This window comes from Sciurus carolinensis, chromosome 12 (genome assembly GCF_902686445.1).
Source record: "Sciurus carolinensis chromosome 12, mSciCar1.2, whole genome shotgun sequence".
Classification (NCBI taxonomy): Eukaryota; Metazoa; Chordata; class Mammalia; order Rodentia; family Sciuridae; genus Sciurus; species Sciurus carolinensis.
In genome coordinates this window covers 67148208-67171756 of record NC_062224.1, presented here as the reverse complement: position 1 = coordinate 67171756, position 23549 = coordinate 67148208, and the positions used below count along the sequence as shown (strand labels likewise).

The 23549-nt window shown below is 43.4% G+C and overlaps 1 protein-coding gene across 2 annotated transcripts in view; it reads left to right on the top strand.

The window, feature by feature from the left end:
* Positions 1 to 23549, top strand: part of Cnih3 (cornichon family AMPA receptor auxiliary protein 3) — a 119501-nt gene that overhangs the window by 55769 nt on the left and 40183 nt on the right. Inside the window, exons 2-3 of one of the 2 annotated variants that reach the window (XM_047521742.1) lie at positions 8243 to 8311; positions 12310 to 12357. In XM_047521742.1, the coding sequence (XP_047377698.1) occupies positions 8243 to 8311; positions 12310 to 12357 (117 nt within the window). The remainder of the gene's footprint in view (positions 1 to 8242; positions 8312 to 12309; positions 12358 to 23549) is intronic. The other variant, XM_047521743.1, reaches the window with a different exon arrangement.

The window sequence follows — 23549 nt, the reverse complement described above, 5'->3', positions numbered from 1 at the left end:
TCTTTACAGCTTAAAGCCCTAGAAAAAGAAGAACAGACCAACACCAAAAGTAGTAGAAGACAGGAAATAGTTAAAAATCAGAGCTGAAATCAATGAAATTGAAACAAAAGAAACAATAGAAAATATTGACAAAATAACTAGTTGGTTCTTAGAAAAAATAAACAAAATTGATAAACCCTTCACCTCACTAACAAAGATAAGGAGAGAGAAAACTCGAATTACTAAAATTCGGAATGAACATGGAAATATCACAACTGACATGACTGAAATACAAAATATAATTAGAAGCTATTTTGAAAGTCTATACTCCAACAAATCAGAAAATCTCAAAGACATCAACAGGTTTCTAGAGACATATGAATTACCTAAACTGAACGAGGAGGACATACACAATTTAAATAAATCAATTTCAGGTAATGAAATAGAAGAAGGCATCAAAAGCCTACCAACAAAGAAAAGTTCGGGACCAGATGGGTTCTCAACTGAGTTCTACAAAACCTTTAAAGAAGAGCTCATTCCAATACTCCTCAAAGTATTCCATGAAATAGAAGAGGAGGGAACCCTCCCAAACTCATTCTATGAAGCCAATATCACCCTGATACCTAAACCAGACAGAGACACATCGAGGAAAGAAAATTTCAGAACAATATCCTTAATGAACATTGATGCAAAAATTCTCAACAAAATCTTAGCAAATTGCATACAAAAATATATTAAAAAGATAGTGCACCACGATAAAGTGGGTTTCATCCCAGGAATGCAAGGTTGGTTCAACATCCGGAAATCAATAAATGTAATTCATCATATCGACAGACTTAAAGTGAAGAATCACATGATTATTTCAATAGATGCAGAAAAAGCATTTGATAAAATACAGCATCCCTTCATGCTCAAAACACTAGAAAAAATAGGGATAGTGGGAACATTCCTTAACATTGTAAAGGCCATCTATGCTAAGCCCATGGCCAATATCATTCTAAATGGTGAAAAACTGAAAGCATTCCCCCCTAAAAACTGGAACAAGGCAGGGATGCCCTCTTTCACCACTTCTATTCAACGTTGTTCTTGAAACTCTAGCCAGAGCAATTAGACAGACCAAAGAAATTAAAGGGATACAAATAGGAAAAGAAGAACTCAAACTATCCCTATTTGCTGATGACATGATTATTTATTTAGAGGAACCAGGAAATTCCACCAGAAAACTTTTAGAACTCATAAGTGAATTCAGTAAAGTAGCGGGATATAAGATCAATGCTCATAAATCCAATGCATTTTTATACATAAGTGATGAATCTTTGGAAGAATAATTAGGAAAACTACCCCATTCACAATAGCCTTGAAAAAAATAAAATGCTTGGGAATCAATCTCACAAAAGAGGTGAAAGACCTCTACAATGAGAACTACAGAACACTAAAGAAAGAAATTAAAGAAAACCTTAGAAGATGGAAAGATCTCCCATGTTCTTGGATAGGAAGAATTAATATTGTCAAAATGGCCATACTACCAAAAGTTCTATACAGATTCAATGCAATTCCAATTAAAATCCCAATGATGTACCTTACAGAAATAGAGCAAGAAATTATGAAATTCATCTGGAAGAATAAAAAACCCAGAATAGCTAAAGCAATCCTTGGCAGAAAGAGTGAAGCAGGGAGTATTGCAATACCAGATCTTCAACTCTACTACAAAGCAATAGTAACAAAAACGGCATGGTATTGGTACCAAAATAGAGAGGTGCATCAATGGTACAGAATAGAGGACACGGACACAAACCCAAATAAATACAATTTTCTCATACTAGACAAAGGGGCCAAAAATATGCATTGTAGAAAAGATAGCCTCTTCAACAAATGGTGCTGGGAGAATTGGAAATCCATATGCAACAGAATGAAACTAAACCCATATCTCTCACCATGCACGAAACTAAACTCAAAATGGATTAAGGATCTCGGAATCAGACCAGAGACCTTGCATCTTCTAGAAGAAAAAGTAGGTCCAGAGCTTCAACATGTCGGCTTAGGACCAGACTTCCTCAACAGGACTCCCATAGCACAAGAAATAAAAGCAAGAATTAATAACTGGGATAGATTCAAACTAAAAACCTTTCTCTCAGCAAAGGAAACTATCAGCAATGCAAAGAAAGAGCCTAAAGAGTGGGAGAAAATCTTTGCCAATCATACTTCAGATAGAGCGCTAATCTCCAGAATCTATAAAGAACTCAAAAAACTCTACACCAAGAATGCAAATAATCCAATCGACAAATGGGCTAAGGAAATGAATAGACACTTCACAGAAGATCTACAAGCAATCAACAAACATATGGAAAAATGTTCAACATCTCTAGTAATAAGAGAAATGCAAATCAAAACCACCCTAAGATTCCATCTCACCCCAATTAGAATGGCGATTATCAAGAATACAAGCAACAACAGGTGTTGGCGAGGATGTGGGGAGAAAGGTACACTCATACATTGCTGGTGGGGCTGGAATTTAGTGCAGTCACTCTGGAAAGCAGTGTGGAGAATCCTCAGAAAACTTGGAATGGAACCACCTTATGACCCAGCTATCCCACTCCTTGGCCTATACCCAAAGGACGTAAAATCAGCATATTACAGAGATACAGCCACATCAATGTTCATAGCTGCTCAATTCACAATAGCTAGATTGTGGAACCAACCTAGATGTCCTTCAATTGATGAATGGATAAAGAAACTGTGGTATATATATACAATGGAGTATTACTCAGCCATAAAGAATGATAAAATTATGGCATTTGCAGGCAAATGGATGAAACTGGGGAATATCATGCTAAGTGAGATAAGCCAATCTCAAAAAACCAATGAACAAATGATATCGCTAATAAGTGGATGATGACACATAATGGGGGGTGGGAGGGGTTAGTGTTAGGGTTAGAGTTAGGGTTAGGGAGGGGGGCAAGAATGGAGGAAGGAAGGACTGTATAGAGGGAAAAGAGGGGTGGGAGGGGTGGGGGGGAAGGGAAAAAAATAACAGAATGAATCAAACAACATTACCCTATGTAAATTTATGATTACACAAATGGTATGCCTTTATGCCATGTACAAACAGGGAAACATCATGTATCCCATTTGTTTACAATAAAAAAAAAAAAAAGAAATAGAGCAAGCAATCATGAAATTCATCTGGAAGAATAAAAAACCCAGAATAGCTAAAGCAATCCTTACCAGGAAGAGTAAAGCAGGGGGTATCGCAATACCAGATCTTCAACTCTATTACAAAGCAATAGTAACAAAAATGGCATGGTACTGGTACCAAAATAGACAGGTAGATCAATGGTACAAAATAGAGGACATGGACACAAACCCAAATAAATACAATTTTCTCATACTAGACAAAGGGGCCAAAAATATGCAACGGAGAAAAGATAGCCTCTTCAACAAATGGTGCTGGGAAAACTGGAAATTCATATGCAGCAGACTGAAACTAAACCCCTCTTTCTCACCCTGCACAGAACTCAACTCAAAATGGTTCAAGGACTTCGGAATCAAACCAGAGACCCTTCATCTTATAGAAGAAAAAGTAGGTTCAAATCTTCAACATGTTGGCCTAGGATCAGACTTCCATAACAGGACTCCCATAGCACAAGAAATAAAAGCAAGAATCAATAACTGGGATAGATTCAAACTAAAAACCTTTCTCTCAGCAAAGGAAACTATCAGTAATGCGAAGAAAGAGTGAAATTCATCTGAAAGAATAAAAAACCCAGAAATTCATCTGGAAGAATTCACTCTACAGAGTGGGAGAAAATCTTTGCCATCATACTTCAGATAGAGCACTAATCTCCAGAATCTATAAAGAACTCAAAAAACTCTACACCAAGAATTCAAATAACCCAATCAACAAATGGGCTAAGGATATGAACAGACACTTCACAGAAGATGTACAAGCAATCAACAGACATATGAAAGAATGTTCAACTTCTCTAGTAATAAGAGAAATGCAAATCAAAACTACCCTAAGATTCCATCTCACCCCAATTAGAATGGTGATTATCAAGAATACAAGCAACAATAGGTGTTGGAGAGGATGTGAGGAAAAAGGTACATTCATACATTGCTGGTGGAGTTGCAAATTAGTGCAGCCACTCTGGAAAGCAGTATGGAGATTCCTCAGAAGGCTTGGAATGGAACCACCATTTGACCCAGCTATCCCACTCTTGGCCTATACCCAAAGGATGTAAAATCAGCATACTACAGAGATACAGCCACATCAATGTTCATAGCTGCTCAGTTCACAATAGCTAGATTGTGGAACCAACCTAGATGTCCTTCAATTGATGAATGGATAAAGAAACTGTGGTATATTTATACAATGGAATATTACTCAGCCATAAAGAATGATAAAATTATGGCATTTGCAGGCAAATGGATGAAATTGGAGAATATTATGCTAAGTGAGATAAGCCAATCTCAAAAAACCAAAGGAAGAATGATCTCGCTGATAAGCGGATGATGACACATAATGGGGTCGGGAGGGGACAAGAATGGAGGAAGGAGGGACTGTATAGAGGGAAAAGAGGGGTGGGAGGGGTGGTGGGGAAGGAAAAAATAACAGAATGAATCAAACAACATTACCCTATGTAAATGTATGATTACACAAATGGTATGGCTTTACTCCATGTACAAACAGAGAAACAACATGTATCCCATTTGATTACAATAAAAATAAATTTAAAAAACAAACAAATAAAACCTTCTAATATCTGATTATTCTTCTTATTTTTTATATATTAATGAGATACAGCCTTATTAAATTTAAAATAAAACATTTTAACATTCCAAGTTTCCTATTCTTACATTAATTTGGTAGTATAAATCAAAATTCTTCTTCCTTGATGTTTTTTAAAATTTATTTATTTCTAAAATATTTTTATTTGTTCTAATTAGTTGTACATGACAGTAGAATGCATTTATACATTCCGATAAATCATACATAAGTGGAGTAAAACTTCTCATTTTCAAGATTGTACGTATTGTAGGATCATGTTGGTCATGTAGTCATACATGTACATGAGGTAATACTGTCTGTTTCACTCAGCTATCCTTCCTACCCCCAAGCCCCTCCCCTCCCTTCACTCCCCTCTATCTAATATAAAGCAACTCTGTTCTTCCCTAGTCACTCCCCCTTATTGTGAATTAGCGTCCACATATCAGAGAGAACATTTGGCCTTTGGTTTTTATGGATTTGGCTTCTTTTGCTTAGCATGATATTCTCTAACTTCATCCATTTACCAATAAATGCCATGATTTTATTCTTCTTTAAAGCTGAATAATTTTCCATCATGTGTATACATATATATGTGAGATATATATGTGTGTGTGTGTGTGTGTGTGTGTGTGTGTGTGATATATATATCACATTTTCTTTATCTATTCATTGGTTGAAGGGCACCTATGTTGGTTCCATAGTTTAGCTATTGTGAGCTGAGCTGCTATAAACATTGATGTGGCTGCATCAATATAGTATGTTGATTTTAAGACCTTAGAATATAACCTGAGGAGTGGGATAGCTGGGTCAAATGGTGGTTCCATTCCAAGCTTTCTGAGGAATCTCCACACTGCTTTCCAAAGTGGTTGCACCAATTTGCAGTCCCACCAGCAATGTATGAGTGTACCTTTTTCCCCACATCCTAGCCAACACCTATTGTTGCTTGAATTCTTGATAATTCCCATTCTGATTGGAGTGAGACGAAATCTTAAGAGTACTTTTGATTTGCATTTCTCAAATTGCTAGAGATATTGAACATTTTTTCATATATATGTTGATCGATTATATGTCTTCTTTGGTGAAGTGACTGTGTAGTTTGACTATTCTTTTTAAAGAACTTTTATTTATTTTTTATTTGTTCTAATGAGTTATACATGTCAGTAGAATGCACTTTGATACATCATATATAATGGAATATAATTTCTCATTCTTCTGGTTGTACGTGATGTAGAATCCCACCAGTCATATAGTTATACATGTACATGGGGTAATAATGTCTGACTCATTCTACTATCCTTCCCATCCCCATGCCCCTCCCCTCCCTTCACTCCCCTCTTTGTAATCTATAGTAACTTCATCCTTCCGTAGCACGCCCCCCACCTTGTAAATCAGCATTCACATAAGTTTTTTTCTATAAAAAGTAATAGAGGCCATAGAATCTTAACTCTGTCATTGCAGTGCAAAAGCAGTATAGATAGAAGGATGAATGTGACTGAGTTCCAATAAAACTTTCTATGGACTCTAAAGTTGGAATTTAACATAATTTTCACATCACAAAAATCTTCTTCGGATTTTTTTTGACTCTTAAGAATGTGAAAACCATTCTTAGTTCAGGTTCATACAGAAGCAGGTGATGAGCAGGTTTGGCCTGCAGGCTGTGATTTGCTGACCCTGGCTCTGACTGTGGATGGAAGTTTTAGGGAGTCCTGTGCTTGCTCCATAGAGGAAGGCAATAATTAATTTGAGGGAGCAAGAAACGGAATGAGCATCCTCAGTAAGAAGCAAGTTTTTTGTTACCAAAGAGCTTAAGTCCAGGATGGGCAATTAACTACCCAGCAGGGGATGATATAGAAGAGTCTCTGTTGAATATGAGTCGTACTAGCATTTTGCTCTCATTCTGTAGATGTATTGAAATCAGGATGACTTACGACTGCTTTAAATTATGCTTGCTTTGAAGGGGGAGATTGCTTTCCCTTACTCTCAGCCCCATGTTGTTTGACTGGCAACGCTCAGGGTTGCTGAGCTGGTTTCCTTGCTTCAGCAGCTCTGCCATGTGTTCAGAAATCCCCCAGGAGATGCCTTTGCTGGTTATGCCCATTTATGTTCAGTAGGTATGTTAGTCACCTTACCTTGCTTGCTTTTTTTTTTTTTTTTTTTTGTACTGGGATTGAACCCAGGGGCGCTTAACCACTGAGCCACATCCCCATCCCTTTTTATATTTTATTTAGAGAGAGGACCTTGCTAAATTGCTGAGACTGGCTCTAAACTTGCAATCCTCCTGACTCAGACTCCTGAGCTGGTGGGATTTCAGGCATGTGCCTCTGAGTCTGGCTTGTTAGTTAGCTTTCTGGTACTATGACAAAATACCTGAGATAAACAACTTATAAGGAGGGAAGGTTTATTTGAGCTCATGATTTCAGAAGTTTCAGTTCATGGTTGGTTGGTCTATTGCTGGAAGCATGTGGTAGAGGTTTGCTTACTTCATGGTGACCAGGAAGAAAGAAAACAAAAGAGAAACAAACAGACAGGAAGGGTCTGGGGTCTAATATTCCCTTCGAGGATACACCCCCAGTGACCTGACTTCTCCCACTAGGCCCTCCTATATATCCTACCACTTTCCAGTAGCATCACAGGTTGGAAACCAACCCTTTAGCCTGTGGGACTTTGGGGGACACTTCAGATCCAGATTGTAGTAGTGGGAAGACTTTGCTGAACATATTTAATTCCTCCACACTAAGAGAGGAGACTGCCCTGGCCTTTCTTCTGCCATTTGTGTTGCAGATAAGGAGGTTGGCGTTTGGATATGGGTTTGAGAGCCTAGTACCTGGATGGGCCATGCCTCATTCTGTTACTGGAGAAGGTTCCCTCCACCATTTTCCTTCCAGATGCATGGGGAAACCATTGCTCTCTGAGGAGCTCTGAGGTTTTTGTCCAAAACAAACTTCAGACTCACAGTCTAAAGGACTAAGCTGTGAATCACGGACTACCCAGAAGCGTCTGTTCATCTGTGGACTGTTGCCTGGAGATTGGGTTCTTTTCCTTCTTATCATCTCTGCTACATTGCTTTTCTTTTTTCTCCCTTTCCTTTGATTTCTAATCAGCATCTCTGCCCAAATACACAGAAATAAAAACTAAATGTTCCTTCCTGGAAGGGAAGGAGCTGAAAGTACTGGTTTGAAGTTTTAAATTTTTGTGCCTTTCTCAAAATTCTAACCTGACCCCACCAGGGTAGAGTTGCCGTATGTCTTTATAAAGAACAGGAAACTTTAAAAAATAAAGTTATTTGGGAATTTTTAAAACATACACAGTAGATGGAAGAAAGTAATCAACCTCCTGTGCCCATCCCCAGTTTCAACAGTGACCAGTTCCTGGCCAGTCTGTGTCACCTGGACCCACTTGCTTCTGTGATATGTGGAAACGAAGCTATCGGAAGCTTCTGAGATGGTGCATCAACTTACCTAGGCACTAACATCCTGGTTCTGTGTTCTGTTCCAGATCATTGCCTTCGATGAGTTAAGGACGGATTTTAAAAGCCCTATCGACCAGTGCAACCCTGTTCATGCGGTAAGTAGTGAGTTCTGGTGACAGGAAGCTGGTGTCACCACAGGCCAAGCAGGACTTTTGCAGGAGGATAAGTAAGGAGCCCATTTGCCCTGACTCTGCCTCTGTGCCTGGCCCAAGGCTGTTGAGAAACCCTTTTGCTCTTGAGGTTGCTAAGATGTCACATTTACTGAGGTGACTGTCTCCATAGGCTGCTGGCATTAGTCTTTTTTGATTCCTCATCTTTGACCAAAGAAAGAGGCTCCATGTTGGCCAGCATGTCTGCCGTTTATGTGACACCATGCATGGGTGTCCCCTGCTGTATGGGGTGTCTGTTTCTCACGGAGAGGGTGGGCTGATTCATGGAGCTCCTAGCCCCATCCCTGTTACCCAGGGTGAATTCATCTCCAGTCATTCTGTGGCCTGAGGTCAGCTCGCCTCCCCTTGGGGAGCCAGTCGCAGTCTGGTTGGGATTCAGTGCTGGGAAGACACCCTGCCACAGCACAGAGAGCTTCCACAGTCTTCGGGCTCCATTTGCTGGTCAGGACCTGCATGCTCCTCCTCCCTCAGCCCTCGCTGTGCCTTCAGCTGGGAGCCTCTGCATGAATACAGAAAAAGAGGCCTGGATGTGGGGAGAAAGGGGGATGTCCTTTCTGTCAGGCGGCAATGGGCCTTGGCCGTTTGCTTCTCTGGTCAGTGGAGCCCATGGACCAACCAAGCACGTGGACAGAATCTTTTCCAGACTCATTCCAGAGCAGCACTGCTGCCTTCAAAGAACGGAGCACACACAGTTCATTCGCGTGTGTCTCCATCCAGACTCATTGGCTCTGGGTTGAAGATCCTTCTAGCCATGGTTTCTAGTGAGAGTGAGTTTCTGTGCCTCTGAAGGGCTTTGCTGATTTTTTCAGTCAGAAGCTGTGAAGAGAATGGGGGACTCTCCCAGCATGACTCCGCCGTAACCCAGGGGGCTTATGGCATCATTCTTTAGTAACAGGGACAAAAAGGTCTCTTCTCAGCTGTGGGTCCCTAAAGAAGGATTTGCTTTTGAGAAGGTCCCAAATGACATGTGGTGGGACCAGGCTTCAGTGTCTCTCTCTGTCGAGTTAAGGGTTATTACTGGAGTTGTGCTTCTGCTTTGAGCTTTTGCTGTGTGCTAGGAGCTTTATACACATCATCTGTAACCCTCACGACAATGCTAGATGGGTCCCATCCTCCCAATCTCTAGTTCTCAAAACTGAGTCTCTTGTCCAGGGGAGGAGCCAGGTGCTCCGACCACTACTCGCTGCTGCCCCTTTAAGAGACTTGATTTCGTTGTCTCTGAAGATTCCTTTGACACTAGAGTCTTTGATTCCGTGAAATAGAGCCAAACCTTTTGAAACCCACAGTGTAAAGCAACCCTGGTTGCAAATTGAGAGTATCTTTAAGATCCACTTGAACATTCAGTATATTTCACAAAAAGTTATAATCATTAAAATCCGTTTTGTTTTCATCTGCTTTCCTTACCCTCCGTCCACCTGTGCTAACTCGGATCTGTCGGGCCTGGAACAGTTTCACCCAGGGTCTCATGTCTTTTTTGGATGTTTTGATGTTGTGGATTTGGCACCAACATCACACACCTGGCTTGTCAATATCTACCAGGTGCACAGAGCAGTTCTCATCTGAGAGCGAGGGCACCTCCTTGTCAGGATGCCAGGGGAGTCAAAAGTTTGCTTTCCTACCTCCCGTTTGGGCTCGAATTAAAAAGTAGCTCATGGGGGTTTGGAGCTGGAGGTCAGTGATAGGTGCTTGCCCAGCATCTGCGAGGTCCCAGGTTTCATCCCTAACACACACACACACACACACACACACACACACACACACACACACAGTAAGCAACTTGTAACTTTCTTGTATGAAAGAGTCAATTCTTCCTGAAGACATTTGATGCTATCCCTCGGTTCCACCATGTAGGTTCCATGCTGGGTTTCAGGTGGTTGGTAAAACCTTGAGGGGTCTCCACAGAGCCCTTTTGCAGTCCACCGTGGCAAGTTCCATAGTGTAGACAGAAGAAAGAAAATCAGGACTAGTCGAAGCACAGGGGGTTTCCACGAAAGGTCAATGTGAGAACAGAACTTGTACATAGCAGGCTTCAGTAACCATTTGTTGATAAAAAGGGTTGAATAATGAAGGATGCAGTTGTGTAGCATAGAAGCCGGATCTCAACTCATTATTTTATTGATCCACTATTTTCTTTTGTGGTGCTAGAAATAGCAGCAGGGCCTGGTGCATGCTAGCAAGTGCTCTACCTCTAGGTTATACCCCCAACCCTATTTTCTTTTAGTTTTAAAATTAATTAATTATGTTAATTTTAAAATTCCTAGTACAGCTGCCCTTCAAGCTGGTTAAGAAATTAATTAAGGAGCCTAGGTTTTTCGAAGCCCAGACATCTCATGGACAGACTTAAAGCCCCTAGGTATCCCTGGGGCAAGATACTTTTATCTAGGATTAAAAACAATAAAACAACATAAAAACCCTAAAAGGAAAAGCATTAGGCGATGTAAACTCCCTGGCAGGAAATGAAATTCTTGGGAGGCCTCATCGAACTTGTCGCACGCTCTTCAGGCCTCTATAGAGCCCCCAGGGGAGCCTTTCTCTCAGGTGTTTTGAAAAAGTACTTCACTGGCTGGTGATGCTGGCCCTGGAAGAGCTGAAGTGACAAATACGCGCTGACCCATACGATGATCTCATTTCTCAATGAGGGCATGAGGCCTGTTCCTATTCTCGCCTCCTCCTCTTTCTTGTTTTTCTTTTTTGCAGTCCTGGGACTGGAACCCAGGGCCCTTGCTCACGCTAAGCAGGCACACTACCGCTGAGCTACACCCTGACCCCCATTTGGATTTAAGATGCCCAAAGATCCAAATATTGTTGGTTCTCTGTTGGACCCTCCCTCCCTTGTCCAGGGGTGGAACAGAAGAGGGAGATCCTGTTTGACTGCTTGTTTTTCATGGTTTCCTTTCCCTTCACCAGCTGGGCATTCACTGTCATTTTGAAGTAATCAGAAATTTGTCCTTCAGGGGCTCTGGCTTGCTAGTGTGTCCAGGAGCTAGCGCGTGCCCTGCAGCACCCTCTCTTGTGCATGTGTGTGCGCTCTCGCCCACATGTGTGTGGAGGAGGATGTGACCTGTCTTCCTAGCCACGTGGACACTAATCTGTCCTGATGTGGGCTTCTTTCTCTGGGCTTACAGGCTGCACAGGAATCACTATATTTATGATTCAATTAGGGAAATTGAAGTGTCCCGGCCACCTGTCCTCTGCAGATCCACAAGGCTTTCATTACCATTACATCTACAGCAACCAAATTGCCTCTGTAATGAAGCACCGGGAGATGCTGCAGCTGTGTTCAGCGTGGCTTCAGAAACGGGAAAGTCACTGCAGGAAAAGGAAGCCACAGCACTGAGCATGTGCTGTGAGCAGCATCACCTGCCCAGCCTCAGGATTTCTTCCCGTGGCTGTGAGCCAGGCTTCGAAGATGGACTTGACTTCTGGAAAAGTCTTAGTCAGGGGGCACTGTCGATGTCTAATTCGGTGGGAAGTTGCTTCCTCTGAGGACACTCACTTTAGAAAAAGAAAAGCAATGGGTGGAGAACTTGTCTGCCTTCAACCTTAATTGGTGCCCCTCTGCTCTCGGTGCTTCCTCCCCCAGCTTTAGGATGCCCAGTGAGCGTGTGATGTCCATTCTGCAGTTGGACCATCTGATGTGTACATGGAGGCCTGTAGGAAAAAGCATCTGGGCTGGGAGGGAAGCCGAACCCATGCTGTTTACTGGGATTGTTCTGTTAGAGCAAATGACCACAGCGAGGTAGATGAAAGAAAGCCGGAAATTGTTACAAAAAGCCACTGGGTGGGAGCCTCGGGCTGTGTGTCCAGGAAGGGTCTCTGGTGGATTCTGCTTCCTCCACTGGGGTGGATTGCATGGGCTTCCCAAATGCTTTCAGCAGGACCCCTAACCTCCCATCTCCTTTCTCTCCTGTGCATCTTGATAGAGGGAGCGACTGAGGAACATTGAGCGCATCTGCTTCCTTCTGCGAAAGGTCAGTGCGGTGCTCCACGTGGGAGGACGGGGATTACAGAATGGTGGGTGGGATCCCCATGAAAGAGGCTGGTGAGGCTCAGTGTCTGCTCCAGTCCTGTCTACCCGGGAAGGCAAATGGCAACCTGGGAGGAGGAGGAGGCAAGCCATCAGTTCTTGGAACCCTCCAGAAGCAAGAGGAGCTAATTAAAAGGGTGGCCATCAATCAAAGTGTCAGGAAGACACTGGATATTTGTGAGTGCCCTCTGGTTGGATTTAGAGGCTCTTTATTTTTGCATGATGATGGATGGCATTTACAGCTTCTTTTGCCTCCTAGCCTTTGTTCTCGTCTGGTGCTGGGCTCAGAAACACTCCTTCCTGACTTAGGGAGGTCTTTAACTGGATGTTGGGTTGCCTTGGAGGTTTCAGCCTGTCATTCAGCTTTGCAATTTGATTGGCAGGATCATTGGGAGTGTTGGGTGGGGGATGGGGAGGCATTATTAAAGGGAGAACCACGCCATTCAAAGTGTTGCTTTGAAGGGATGGGCAGTAGACCATGCCTGCCTTAAACTCATTCTGCAAGCACACGTGTGTGTGTGTGTGTGTGTGTGTGTGTGTGTGTGTGTGTGTGTAACTCAAGCTGGGTGTTTAGCACACTCCATTTGTAGACTCTGTCATTCTCTAGTTGGGAAAGTGTGTCAGCAAAATTTAGAGAACAGGAACTAGCAGGCAAAATCAGCAGTGTCCATGGCCTTGAGGCAAAGGACACTCCTGACCTCTGTACTGAGTGGACAGCTATGGGCCCTAGGAAAACCACCTGTCAACCCAAATGGAGTTTTTTGTCTTATGCGAACAGAAGAATAACCAAGTGCTATGCCAACACTGACTGAAGGGAAAGTTTTTTGCAAGGTTTTGAATTTTTTTTTTTATTTTTGTATTTCAGTAATGATACCTTTCATTGGGAGAGAGAACATAATCAAGAAGCCAATTATTTTTCTAGCTAATTGCTTGTCCTTTAATGTTTTCTAAGAAACTCAGCATGTTAGAATTCCACATCTTGTATGTCACAGTGGGAAAGTGTGCTCAGATAAGACATGCATTTGAAAATACTAGAGATCTAAGGAGAAAAGAATGATTAAGAAAATAACATATAATTTGAATTCATGAATATGTAAATCACTTTCCTAGATAATGTCACTCATAACCTGCTCCAGCTATCACTTCCATAGTCTCTAGTTTGCTCTTTAAGACTGACATCTAAGTGGCATGGACTGGATCAAGACAAAATCAAAGCTTTGTCTCTCAGACTCCCATGTTTCCCTTTTCTCTCCCATCCAGTATTTTCTGGCAGAGTGACAATCTGTGTCCATGCTAAGTAGCCTCGTTCATACTTCTATATTGCTCATCTTTGGACTCTGGCCAGACAGCAGACAGTGGCTTGTGGTTGTCTTTGCAAAGGTCCTGCTGCCCACAGGCTTATAGTCCTGGACTTTTTCAAGGTCAGTGACAAGGCATGAAAGCAAGCAAATTATGCAAGAATCAGCGTTGCCTTTTGCTCATTTGCATACGGTTTGCATAAGTTCCTAGGCATTTTACTCTAGGAAACATCATGGTGCTCCAAGTACCTTTGCTCCAAGTACCTTTTCCTGTTTTTTTTTTGGCTCTTCCTCTCCCATGCTGCTGCTCCTGGTTCTGTGAGGTTAAACATGATTGCTGCTCATTGTAGTGGAGAGCACCAGGGAGCGTAGTTCAGGGTAAATGTCAGAGGGCTTGAAGTCCTGACTTCAGGAGTTTAGGTGTTATGACTGCGTGATCACTCCTTCTGGTGCTCCGTGGTTTCCTAACTTGAAGCAGAAATAAGCCACATGCCTATAGCTTTATTCCTTCGAAGAACCTTTCTCCTACTTATCTTCTTGCCAGAAGTGTCTGTCTTCTTACTGTTCAATTGTTAGTTCTTCACCTCTATGTCTCTGTGCCCTGGATATCTGAGACCATTTTTACTGATGTCGACACAGTTCCTTTTTGAATATAATTTCAAATTGTTGGTGCTACTGATTGTCTGGCCATTAGGATCTTGCTGTAGTTCACATGCTCTTTGGCTTAATTTGGCCATTTCCTGTGCTGAGTTCTCAGAAGTGCATTTAGGTACTGGGCCTGTACTGTGTCTCCTTCCACTAGAATGCCAATTCTGGAAGGTCAGTGATTTTGTTTAGCTCACTGTCACATCTAGTGACAGAGAATGTAGAACAGTATGTAGCCTGTTGAAGATGCTCAATAAATATTTATTAAGTGAATCAAATGAGTGCCGATTCCAGCACTTGTGCAATTTAAATAAATCCTTCTTATTGGGAACACTGTGATAATCAAGAATCTTTTCATTTCTTTATTTCTGTAATGTCCATGACATCGCACGGAATTTACGCATTTTACTGTGTTTACTAGCTACATACAGTCTAAATTTTAAAATCAAATTTAACTTAAGATTGTGCTCATTTTTGATACAGAAGAGCTCCAACCTACAGAATCCTCCTGTCCCTTTCCTTTCCTTGATGTGTATGCCCTGGACCCTTTATTTCTTTTTTTTTTCTTCTGTTTTTAAAATAATTTGTTCTGATTAGTTTTACATGACAGTAGAATACATTTTGACACATTGTACACAAATGGAGCATAGCTTCTCATTCCTCTGGCTGTACACGGTGCAGAGTCACACCGGTAGTGTAATCATGCATGTATATAGGGTAATAATGTCCATCTCATTCCACCGTCTTTCCCACCCCCACACCCCCTCCCCTCCTCTCACTCCCCTCTGCCCAATACAAAGTTCCTTCATTCTTCCCTATCCACCCTCCACCCCATTATGGATCAGCATCTACTTATCCGAGAAAACATTTGGCCTTTGGTAATGGGTTTGGCTTATTTTGCTTAGCATGATAGTCTCCAGCTCCAGCCATAATTTCATTCCTTTTTTAAGGCTGAGTAATATTCCATTGTGTAGATGTACCACATTATCTTTATCCATTCTTCTGTTGAAGATACCCTGGACCCATTGTGTAGTCTGTGTTATATCTTATCTCAGCCAATTCTGAGTCCTTCAGAACCCAAGGGTGAGGGCAAAGCCTGCAAATTTCAGCTGCTTCCACATCCTGCCTGTGCCATTATTATCTGTGCAATGCATGGTGGGTGCCTCGGTGTGACTCTCAGTGGGGACAGCAATCCCAGTACCCCCTTAAGGAGTTGTTGTGAGAACTAAGTGAGATAATATACACGCACAGCGGAGGAGTACTTAATAAATACTGAATGCTAATGTTAATGTCCTGATCCTTCACTCCTGCCTGAAACCCTTCAAAACATTCCTATGCCCACATTTGTTGCTGAAGGGAGTTAGTCTTTGGCTGGTGGCATTCCCTGCAGTGCCATATGGTGTTTCAGCAGCATCACAAAGGTGGGATGGCCCGGCCCCCTCCTGTCTCTCTTGTTTTGAACGTCTCTCCTGAGTTGAGATTCCCAAGCTATGAGCACGTGTTGGGGATGTGGGGTGGTTTCCTGGGTCTGGTTAGCATCACTACCTTCTGGGAACTGTACCTTCCAAGAAATTTCTTGGAACTTGTCTTCCAAACACCCCAGAATGTGATGCATCTCAGCAGCTGATTGTTGTTAAACCACCTCCTCAGCTTTCTCAGGAGAAAGGAAGGGATTTTCAAAGTGGATCCATTTTTAGCTCTATAATTATCAGAAAATGTGTTCCTTGGGTAATTGTCTGAACTGCAGGATGCTGGTGTCGACTTGTGCTTATGATTCATTTTTCTGTGGCAAGAGCCACTTGCTTCGTGCATGGCTCTCCCCATCAGGGCCTGTCATAGGGTCTGCAGGCTGCTACAAAGTATGGGTTTGGTAGCGGGAGGCAGCGTGGAAGGTTTGATGGCTGTTTTTAGGCACATGAGGGGTTCTTGTGGGGAGGAGATTGCCAAGGGGCCTACTGTTGCATTTGCTAGTTCAGGGAGTGGTTCCAGGAAGGAGCTGAAGTGCGAGTCCAAATGAGGGACAGGAGAGTAAAGAGGAACGTGCTTGAAGCTGTGCTGGTCAAACCTGGGCATTGGTTGTCCGGGTGGGGGTGGCTAGGAAAGGTGCACACTCCTTAGACTGTTATGGGGCGCAACTTAAGAACAGACCGACCGATCACCACTGAGAAGTCCAAATTTGAGAGTCTTTATTAAGCTGGTCACTGACTGTCTCACACAATGCCCCAAAAAATGGCTATTGGGAGAATAGCTCCGACCACAGGGTTGTAGGGGTTCTTATACCAAAAATCTCATCAATCATAAGTGTCTGTTGCTATGATTCGAATTACACATTAACATCATGAGATCATCGACAGAGGGGAAAGTGGGTCAAAATGACCCTTACCTAGGTTCAAACTAAGGAATGGTTACTAACATCCACATAATCACTGTTCACGTGGTACATTGTTTAGGAGCAATAGGAATCAAAAGAGAGCAACTTTTCATTACATAAGAATTTTCATTTCGTATTGCTAAACATGTCACACTAAGTAACTGATGATGGGCACCGAGGCAGGGTGTTCCCATGGGAGAAGTTTATTTCCTACGTAACATGGAGTCTCAGAGCAAAATGGAGTCTGTTTAGTCATTTCCCTTAGAGTCTGTTCTATAACATTCTCATGGAGCCAGATCTGTCAGCCCATCACAAGACCAAGTCAGAGGAGCTCATAGCTAAGATGATTTGAGCTAGCCTGAGCATGCCCAGGTGGGGGACAGCCTTCTTGTCTAGTTGGGGATGTCCCTTTTTGCTTGACAATTCTGGGGTTCTCCAGTCCACGTCCCGATTTCTCCAAGAATGGATTTGGTCCCACTGCAGATTTTCTGGCATTCATGGATGGAAGAGGGTCCTGTGGAGGGACATTTTTCGTTCTCCCAGTGAGCATTCTCATGGAGACGTGGAGGAGGGAGGAGGAGGCTGAGTGAGAACTCCCCAGGAGTTCACTTGGGGAGGTTGGAGGCAGGGGACCGGGTGCTCCAGGTTTGATGCTGGGAAGGACACAGTGGTGATGAGACCTCAGGCGCTCCCACTCATGGCCACCTACGCCAGTCGCCCTTTTGAGCCATGCCTCTGTGATAGGAAGGAGTCCTGTAGTGAAGCTGTGAGTAGTTGCCTGAACCCACTGCAGAGATTCCATAATGTGGTTCTGAAAGAGGGGCTGGAGGGGATGGGGAAGAAGAGATGTGACGCTTTCATGGTGAAAAGTGGCTTCTGTTAAGTGAGACGATCCCAGGGCCCACCCAGTGATCTGAGGAGGATAAGAGGCATGGGGAAGCCACCTGAGCCCAGCTGGGGCTCAGAGCCAAGCCCACCAGCCCTGGTGAGCCCGTCTGTCCTTTAGATGTGTGGGAAAGTATAAATGACTGTGGCTTCAAGGCACTGAATTCCGGAGTGATGTATTACATAACATTATTGTGGCAATAGCTCTATTAGTCAACTTTCTGTTACTAGAAAATATCTGAGGTAATTAACATATAAAGAAAAAAAAGGGTTATTTTGTCTCACGGTTCTTGAGTTGACAGTTGAAGATTGAGTGGTCCTGTATCTTTGGGCTGCCGGCCAGGGCAGCACGTCATGGCAGGAACAAACCACTCACCTCGTAATCCAGGGAACAGAGACGCAGAAGAGACGAGGGTCCTGAAATTCCCTTCAAGGGCACGCCCCTGTGACCTGAGGACCCCCCGTTAGGCCCCATCTCTTCAAGGTTCCACCACCTCCGAATAGTACCTCCCGGGGACCCAACCTGTAACACCTGGGCCTTTCCTTTGGGGGACTGTCAAGGTCCACACTATAGCAACAGCAAATTTGATATCATAACCATGTGCCACTTTTATAAGGGGGGAACATACATATAATTTTTGTGGTGCTGGGGATTGAACCTGCAACCTTGTGCATGGGAGATAAACTATACCAACTGAGCTATATCCCCAGCCCACATCTTTCTTTTTAAAGCAATATTATGTTGTGCTAGAGTTCAGCCATTTTCTGATTCTACAAATTTATCAATAGGTGGGCTCGAGCTTTATCCCAATTTCTTTGACCTAAGAGGGAGCTACTAAATGAATTTCTATACTGGAATCTCAAGAAAGATCCATGTTGCTTTGGTGCATAATATTTGTCATGCATTAACTACTTGGAAGAATGGGGAAGATGGCGCCTCCTCTCCAATGACAGCACTCGCTGCCACAAGTGACTGTCTCGGCTTCAACTCATTTTAGCTGTTAGTACGGTCTTCCTGCAGGGCTCTGGAGGGAAAGGAGTATTTTAACGGCAAGACATAATGCAGGGAAAAGGGACACATAAACTCAGAGGCAGTTGTGTGGAATGCCTAGAGAGACCATCCCTGATGCAGAGAGGTTTTCCAGATTAGAATTCTCTTTTCCTTGGGGTATTTCTATACCGTGATAATAATCATAGCTGTTTACATTTCTTGAGTGACTATTATATATTTAAAAGCATTAACTCTTCTAATCGCCAGAACAATCCTAGGAAGTACTTGCTATTAATGGTCCCACTGGATGGTTAGGAAAATTGAGGTATAGAGGTTAGTGTATGTCCCAGGGTCTCATAGCTCCTAAGTGGTAGAGCTGGGATCTGAAGGAGAGATGAGCTGACAAGTGTCCACATTTTAAATCACATTGTGGAGGAAATTACTGGTTCTTTTTGAAACACACTCCGTAAGGACCACCACTACAGGAACATGGCTTAGCTATTTTGAAGGGAAGATACAAATCCTGAAAGCTACCTACGACCTCAGGGACCATATCTTATACTTCACTCACCACCCATGGGGCCAAATGGATTCCTTTAAGCTTCCTTTCTAATTCCCTTTAACTTCTTGGTAGGATAGTTCACCCCTGAAGGGAATGTTTAAAGAAAAGTAAAAATATCCTGGAACAAAACTTGCAACTGGTTCAGACACCATGTCTCATGTATAATTTATTTTCAGATGCTTTCTGAGGCAAACTCCTTGTTAGTCAGAGGGAAAGGTGGAACATTTTCCTCTCTGAGTAAACAGCGGTGCTGTCATGGGGTTGCTGAACCGGAAGCTGGCGGGGGCCGGAGACAGGGCCTGTCCTCACTTCACTTCTCTCCCAGGGCTGCAGCAGGGGACCAAAAGGGCTTGTCAGACAAGTTCCTAACAAGTAAGCGGGCACTGGCTTGTCACTGGAATCTAGGTAGCTGCTCAGCCCTCTCCTTATTGTTCTCTGTTGCCACCACAGTAAGGCATCAAATCAGCTTACCCCGAGTGCCATTTGTGGTTCTCACGAGTCCAGGGTCCTCTGGTTGGTTCTGTTGGCCTTGGCTGGGGTGGGGGTGGAGGGAGCATTCTTCCTGTCTCTGCTGGGGCTCATTTGTGTATCTGGAGGTCAGCAGACCATTAGCCAGTCGAGTTTGGCCTCTGCTGGGATGTTTTTCTTTGCTCCACAGCTCATTCTCCTATGGCTACCCCGGGCTTGTTTCATGGCGTCATAGAGAAGAAATGGAAATGCGCACGAGCTTTTTTCAAGCTTCAGTCTGCCTTAAATCTACTAGTGTTCTGTTGGCTGAAGCAAGTCACGTGGCCATGCCCAGGGTCTGAGTGAGAGGGTCTACAAAGTTACAGGACGAAGTTCATTGATATTCTTCAGGGAAACGTTGGTGTCTTGCTTCTGGAAACTCATATGCTAGCACAGTACCAGGAAGCAGCAAATGGAGCCTGCTGGTCCTTTCTAATGTGTCCTCGCTGGCCCTGGTGGGTTTCTAGTCTTTTGTATACTAAAGTTACTAATGGAAAACTTTCAACACGCATCTACTGAAGACCCAAATCCAGAATGTTCTGCTCCAGGAGGTCTTGGGAGGATCTAGGCATCTGTATTTTGAAAATACCCCATGGATAGGCAGGGTAGGAAGACACAATGGATGATTGGAATGTTTGGAGGATATGCTGGTGATTCATAAGCAGCTCCCACAAAGCCTCCCCAGGGTCTGGAGAGTTAGATCTGTTGAGGGAGAAAGGAAAAGAAGAGCTTCAACCAAGAGAAGCTGACAGGAAGTAGGCAGTTTTGGCCAGCTGCCAACTCCTGGGCTTCAAGGGCATCTCCACAGCCTGCTCCATCATGACCCTCTGTGGAGAGAACAACTTCCCACCCAAGACCTGACAGAAATTTGGTTTTGAGATAAATGTGTGACTGGGACCACCAGCCTCTCGAAGGGAAGAAGTCCATCAGTCCTTGAGGCAGTGGGAGGAGAAACCCAGAAACTGTCCCTGAATGTAGGCTGCCTCATTGAGAGTGCTCTCCATGTATTTGGATGGATTATTACATATACAGATTCCTGAATTAGAGATTCCTTCTCACCCATGATGGTTAATTTTTTGTGACCAAACATTATTCTGTAGGTTTTTATGGCAGTGTTTGGATGAGATTAACATTTAAATGGTGGACCTTGAGTAAAGCAGATCACCCTGTTTCAGTTCATTTTCTATTGCTGTAACAGAGCACCTAAGGCTGGATCATTTGTAAAGAAAGGAGGTTTTTTTTTGGCTCATGGTTTTGGAGGCTAGAAACACCAAAGCATGCACTGGCTTACACTCAGCCTTCTGGTAAGGGTCTCATGCTGCTTCAACTCACAGCAGAAAGAAGAAGCGCAGGTGAATCTATGCAGAATAGAGAAAACACAAAGGATAACTTTGCCATATAACAGCCCACTCTTGCAGTGATGATTCCTGTCCTTTTGTATGAACTTCATTAATTTCTTCTTGATCTAAACACCTATTAAAGGCTTTACCACCTCTTAGTACCATTACACTGGCAATTAAATTTCAGCTCCATTTGGCAGGGACAACCATATCTGATTGATAACTCCCTCTATGGTGTGGGTAGGCCTTGTCCAATCTGTTGAAGGCCTTAGTAGAACAAAAAGTCTTACTTCCTCTGAGCTAAGGGAATTCTGCAGCGGACAGCCCTCAGACATCAACTGTAACATTGATTCTTCCCAAGGTTTCCAGCCTGTCAGCCCACCATGCAGATTCTGGACTTACTAAGTCTACAGTTGTGTGATCCAATTCCTTAAAAATCAACCTCTCTCCTTATCTTTCTGTCTCAGGGAAGAATTCAGCCAGCAGAACAGGCAGTGCAGGGCACACAGGTACAGATGTGCATCCTGGAACTTCAAGGGCAGTTAGAGGAGAAAGACAAGGTGTCACAGGTTGAGTGCTATTAGATGGTACCTGAAGGAAACTGGACATGATGAGGGTAGGAGGGAGATAAGAAGTCTTGGAGTCAGCCTTGATGGGACACACTGAGTACCAATCTGAATCTGTTTATTCATTCAACTGGAATTCATTTATCACCTGTCATGCACACAGTCCTGTATTTTGTGCTGAGGGGTGTGTGTGTGTGTGTGTGATAGGTTTGTTGTGAAGACATGCACAGGCAGTTAAAAAAGAGTTTGCTTGTTCTCTGCATGCCTGTCTGAGAGTCCCTCAAAGCTCTGATCACATGAACTCTTACCTTGTCGTTTTAAACACTTGTAATCTTAAAGGCAGGGATCATGTCCTCTTTGTTTCTGTACCTGCTGCATTACCTAGCAGATTCTGATGTATGTTAATTCCATAAATGGATTAATGCACATGAGACCAGCCACCGCATAATGCCACCAACTGTCATTTCCATAATGCCGAGGCAAAATTTTCACTGCTGAGCATGCGATTAAGACACCAGAAGACACCAAAGAAAGGCCAGTGGCAGGTGTGATGTGCTTTGTCACACAGAGCATCCCTCTGTGCCCAGTGGATGAGCCCTGTAGTGGATGTAGTTAGAATCTGGTTTTCATCCTTGACCATACATTAAAATTACCTGGGGAGCTTAAAATATATGGCTGCCTGGGTCCCACCCCTGTGGTTTCTGATTTAATTGGTCTGGAGCCCAGCCTGAGTCCTGGGATTTTAACAACTCCCTGGGTGATTCTGATGTGCAGTCACTGAGTTGGAGGGTAAGCCAGGTTTCAGTCACACAGGTGGGGAGGCACTTTCACTTTCTGTGTCCCCAGGGTATGATTTAGAGAGCCATAATTTTCTAAATTGTACCAGAGTAAAAGCAATAATTTGCCAACGCGTGCTGAAGTGGACCGAAGGAGTCAGTGCCTAACTCCCAGGGGAATGGTCAGCACAGCAGGATGACTCATCTCAAGTAATACAGGGACAGCTTATTTTTCTTGGAGCAAACTTTGCTTCCAGATGAGCCCCTTTTCTAAAATGCAATGCGATAGGTAAAAATTCTGTTTTTCGGGCGCCCAGATGTTCACCCTTCCAGGTCCTCATTCTTGCCCTTTTTAAAATTGCTGAAGAAGCAGGAAACATTTGTGAGTTATGTTTCTAGGCCACAAAGTGAGCCAATCTTACCAAATCCTAATAGCCTCTTAATCTTGACTGCTTTACCCAGTCTTCGCCTCCCACCATCTCCAACTCTTCTGCCCCTCTCTAAAGCTAAAACCTGGCACCAGCCTGTGGTGGGGTAGGGGCTGCAGAGAGCGCCCTGGAAGCCGGGCGAGAATTCCTTTGGGTTCTCAACTTGTGCTCAATTGATTTGCTTGTTCCAGATGTATCTTCGCCCCACGAAAAGCTGCATCTCCAAGTTATCAGGCTGGCTGGTTCTATTTGCAACTCGTTACTTTATCAAGTTACTTGTTATTCTTTAAGCAATTTGGGGCATTGGTCCTCCTCCAGCACCCGGTTCAGTTGGCTCTGATTCCTAACCGTCTCTGTGGCACAGACAATTATACAACACATGGAGTTTTGTTTCATTAGGGTAAGACCCAGCAATAGACGAGAAGATGCACTGAATAAGTTAAATGTGCTATACAAATGCAAAGTGCCATTATTATAAGGGGACAGAAAAACCATACTGTTCCCTTTCTGTGTCTGCCAAATGGTCAGAGCAGTGATGAAATCCTGGGCAATGATCATCGATTATAGCACAGGGAGGTGGGCGGAGAACACACTGCAAGAACAGCTCCTCCATTGTGGCCCTTCACTGGTGACATCATTGCCATTACCATTACCACTCAGTGCATCAGCACAAGGTAGTGCCAACGTCGTTGCTGGTGTCCTGGTGAGAACCAAGTCAAGGAGCCGCTAAGGCAGGTTCCTACAGCTCTCCCTAATGACCTCAGTTA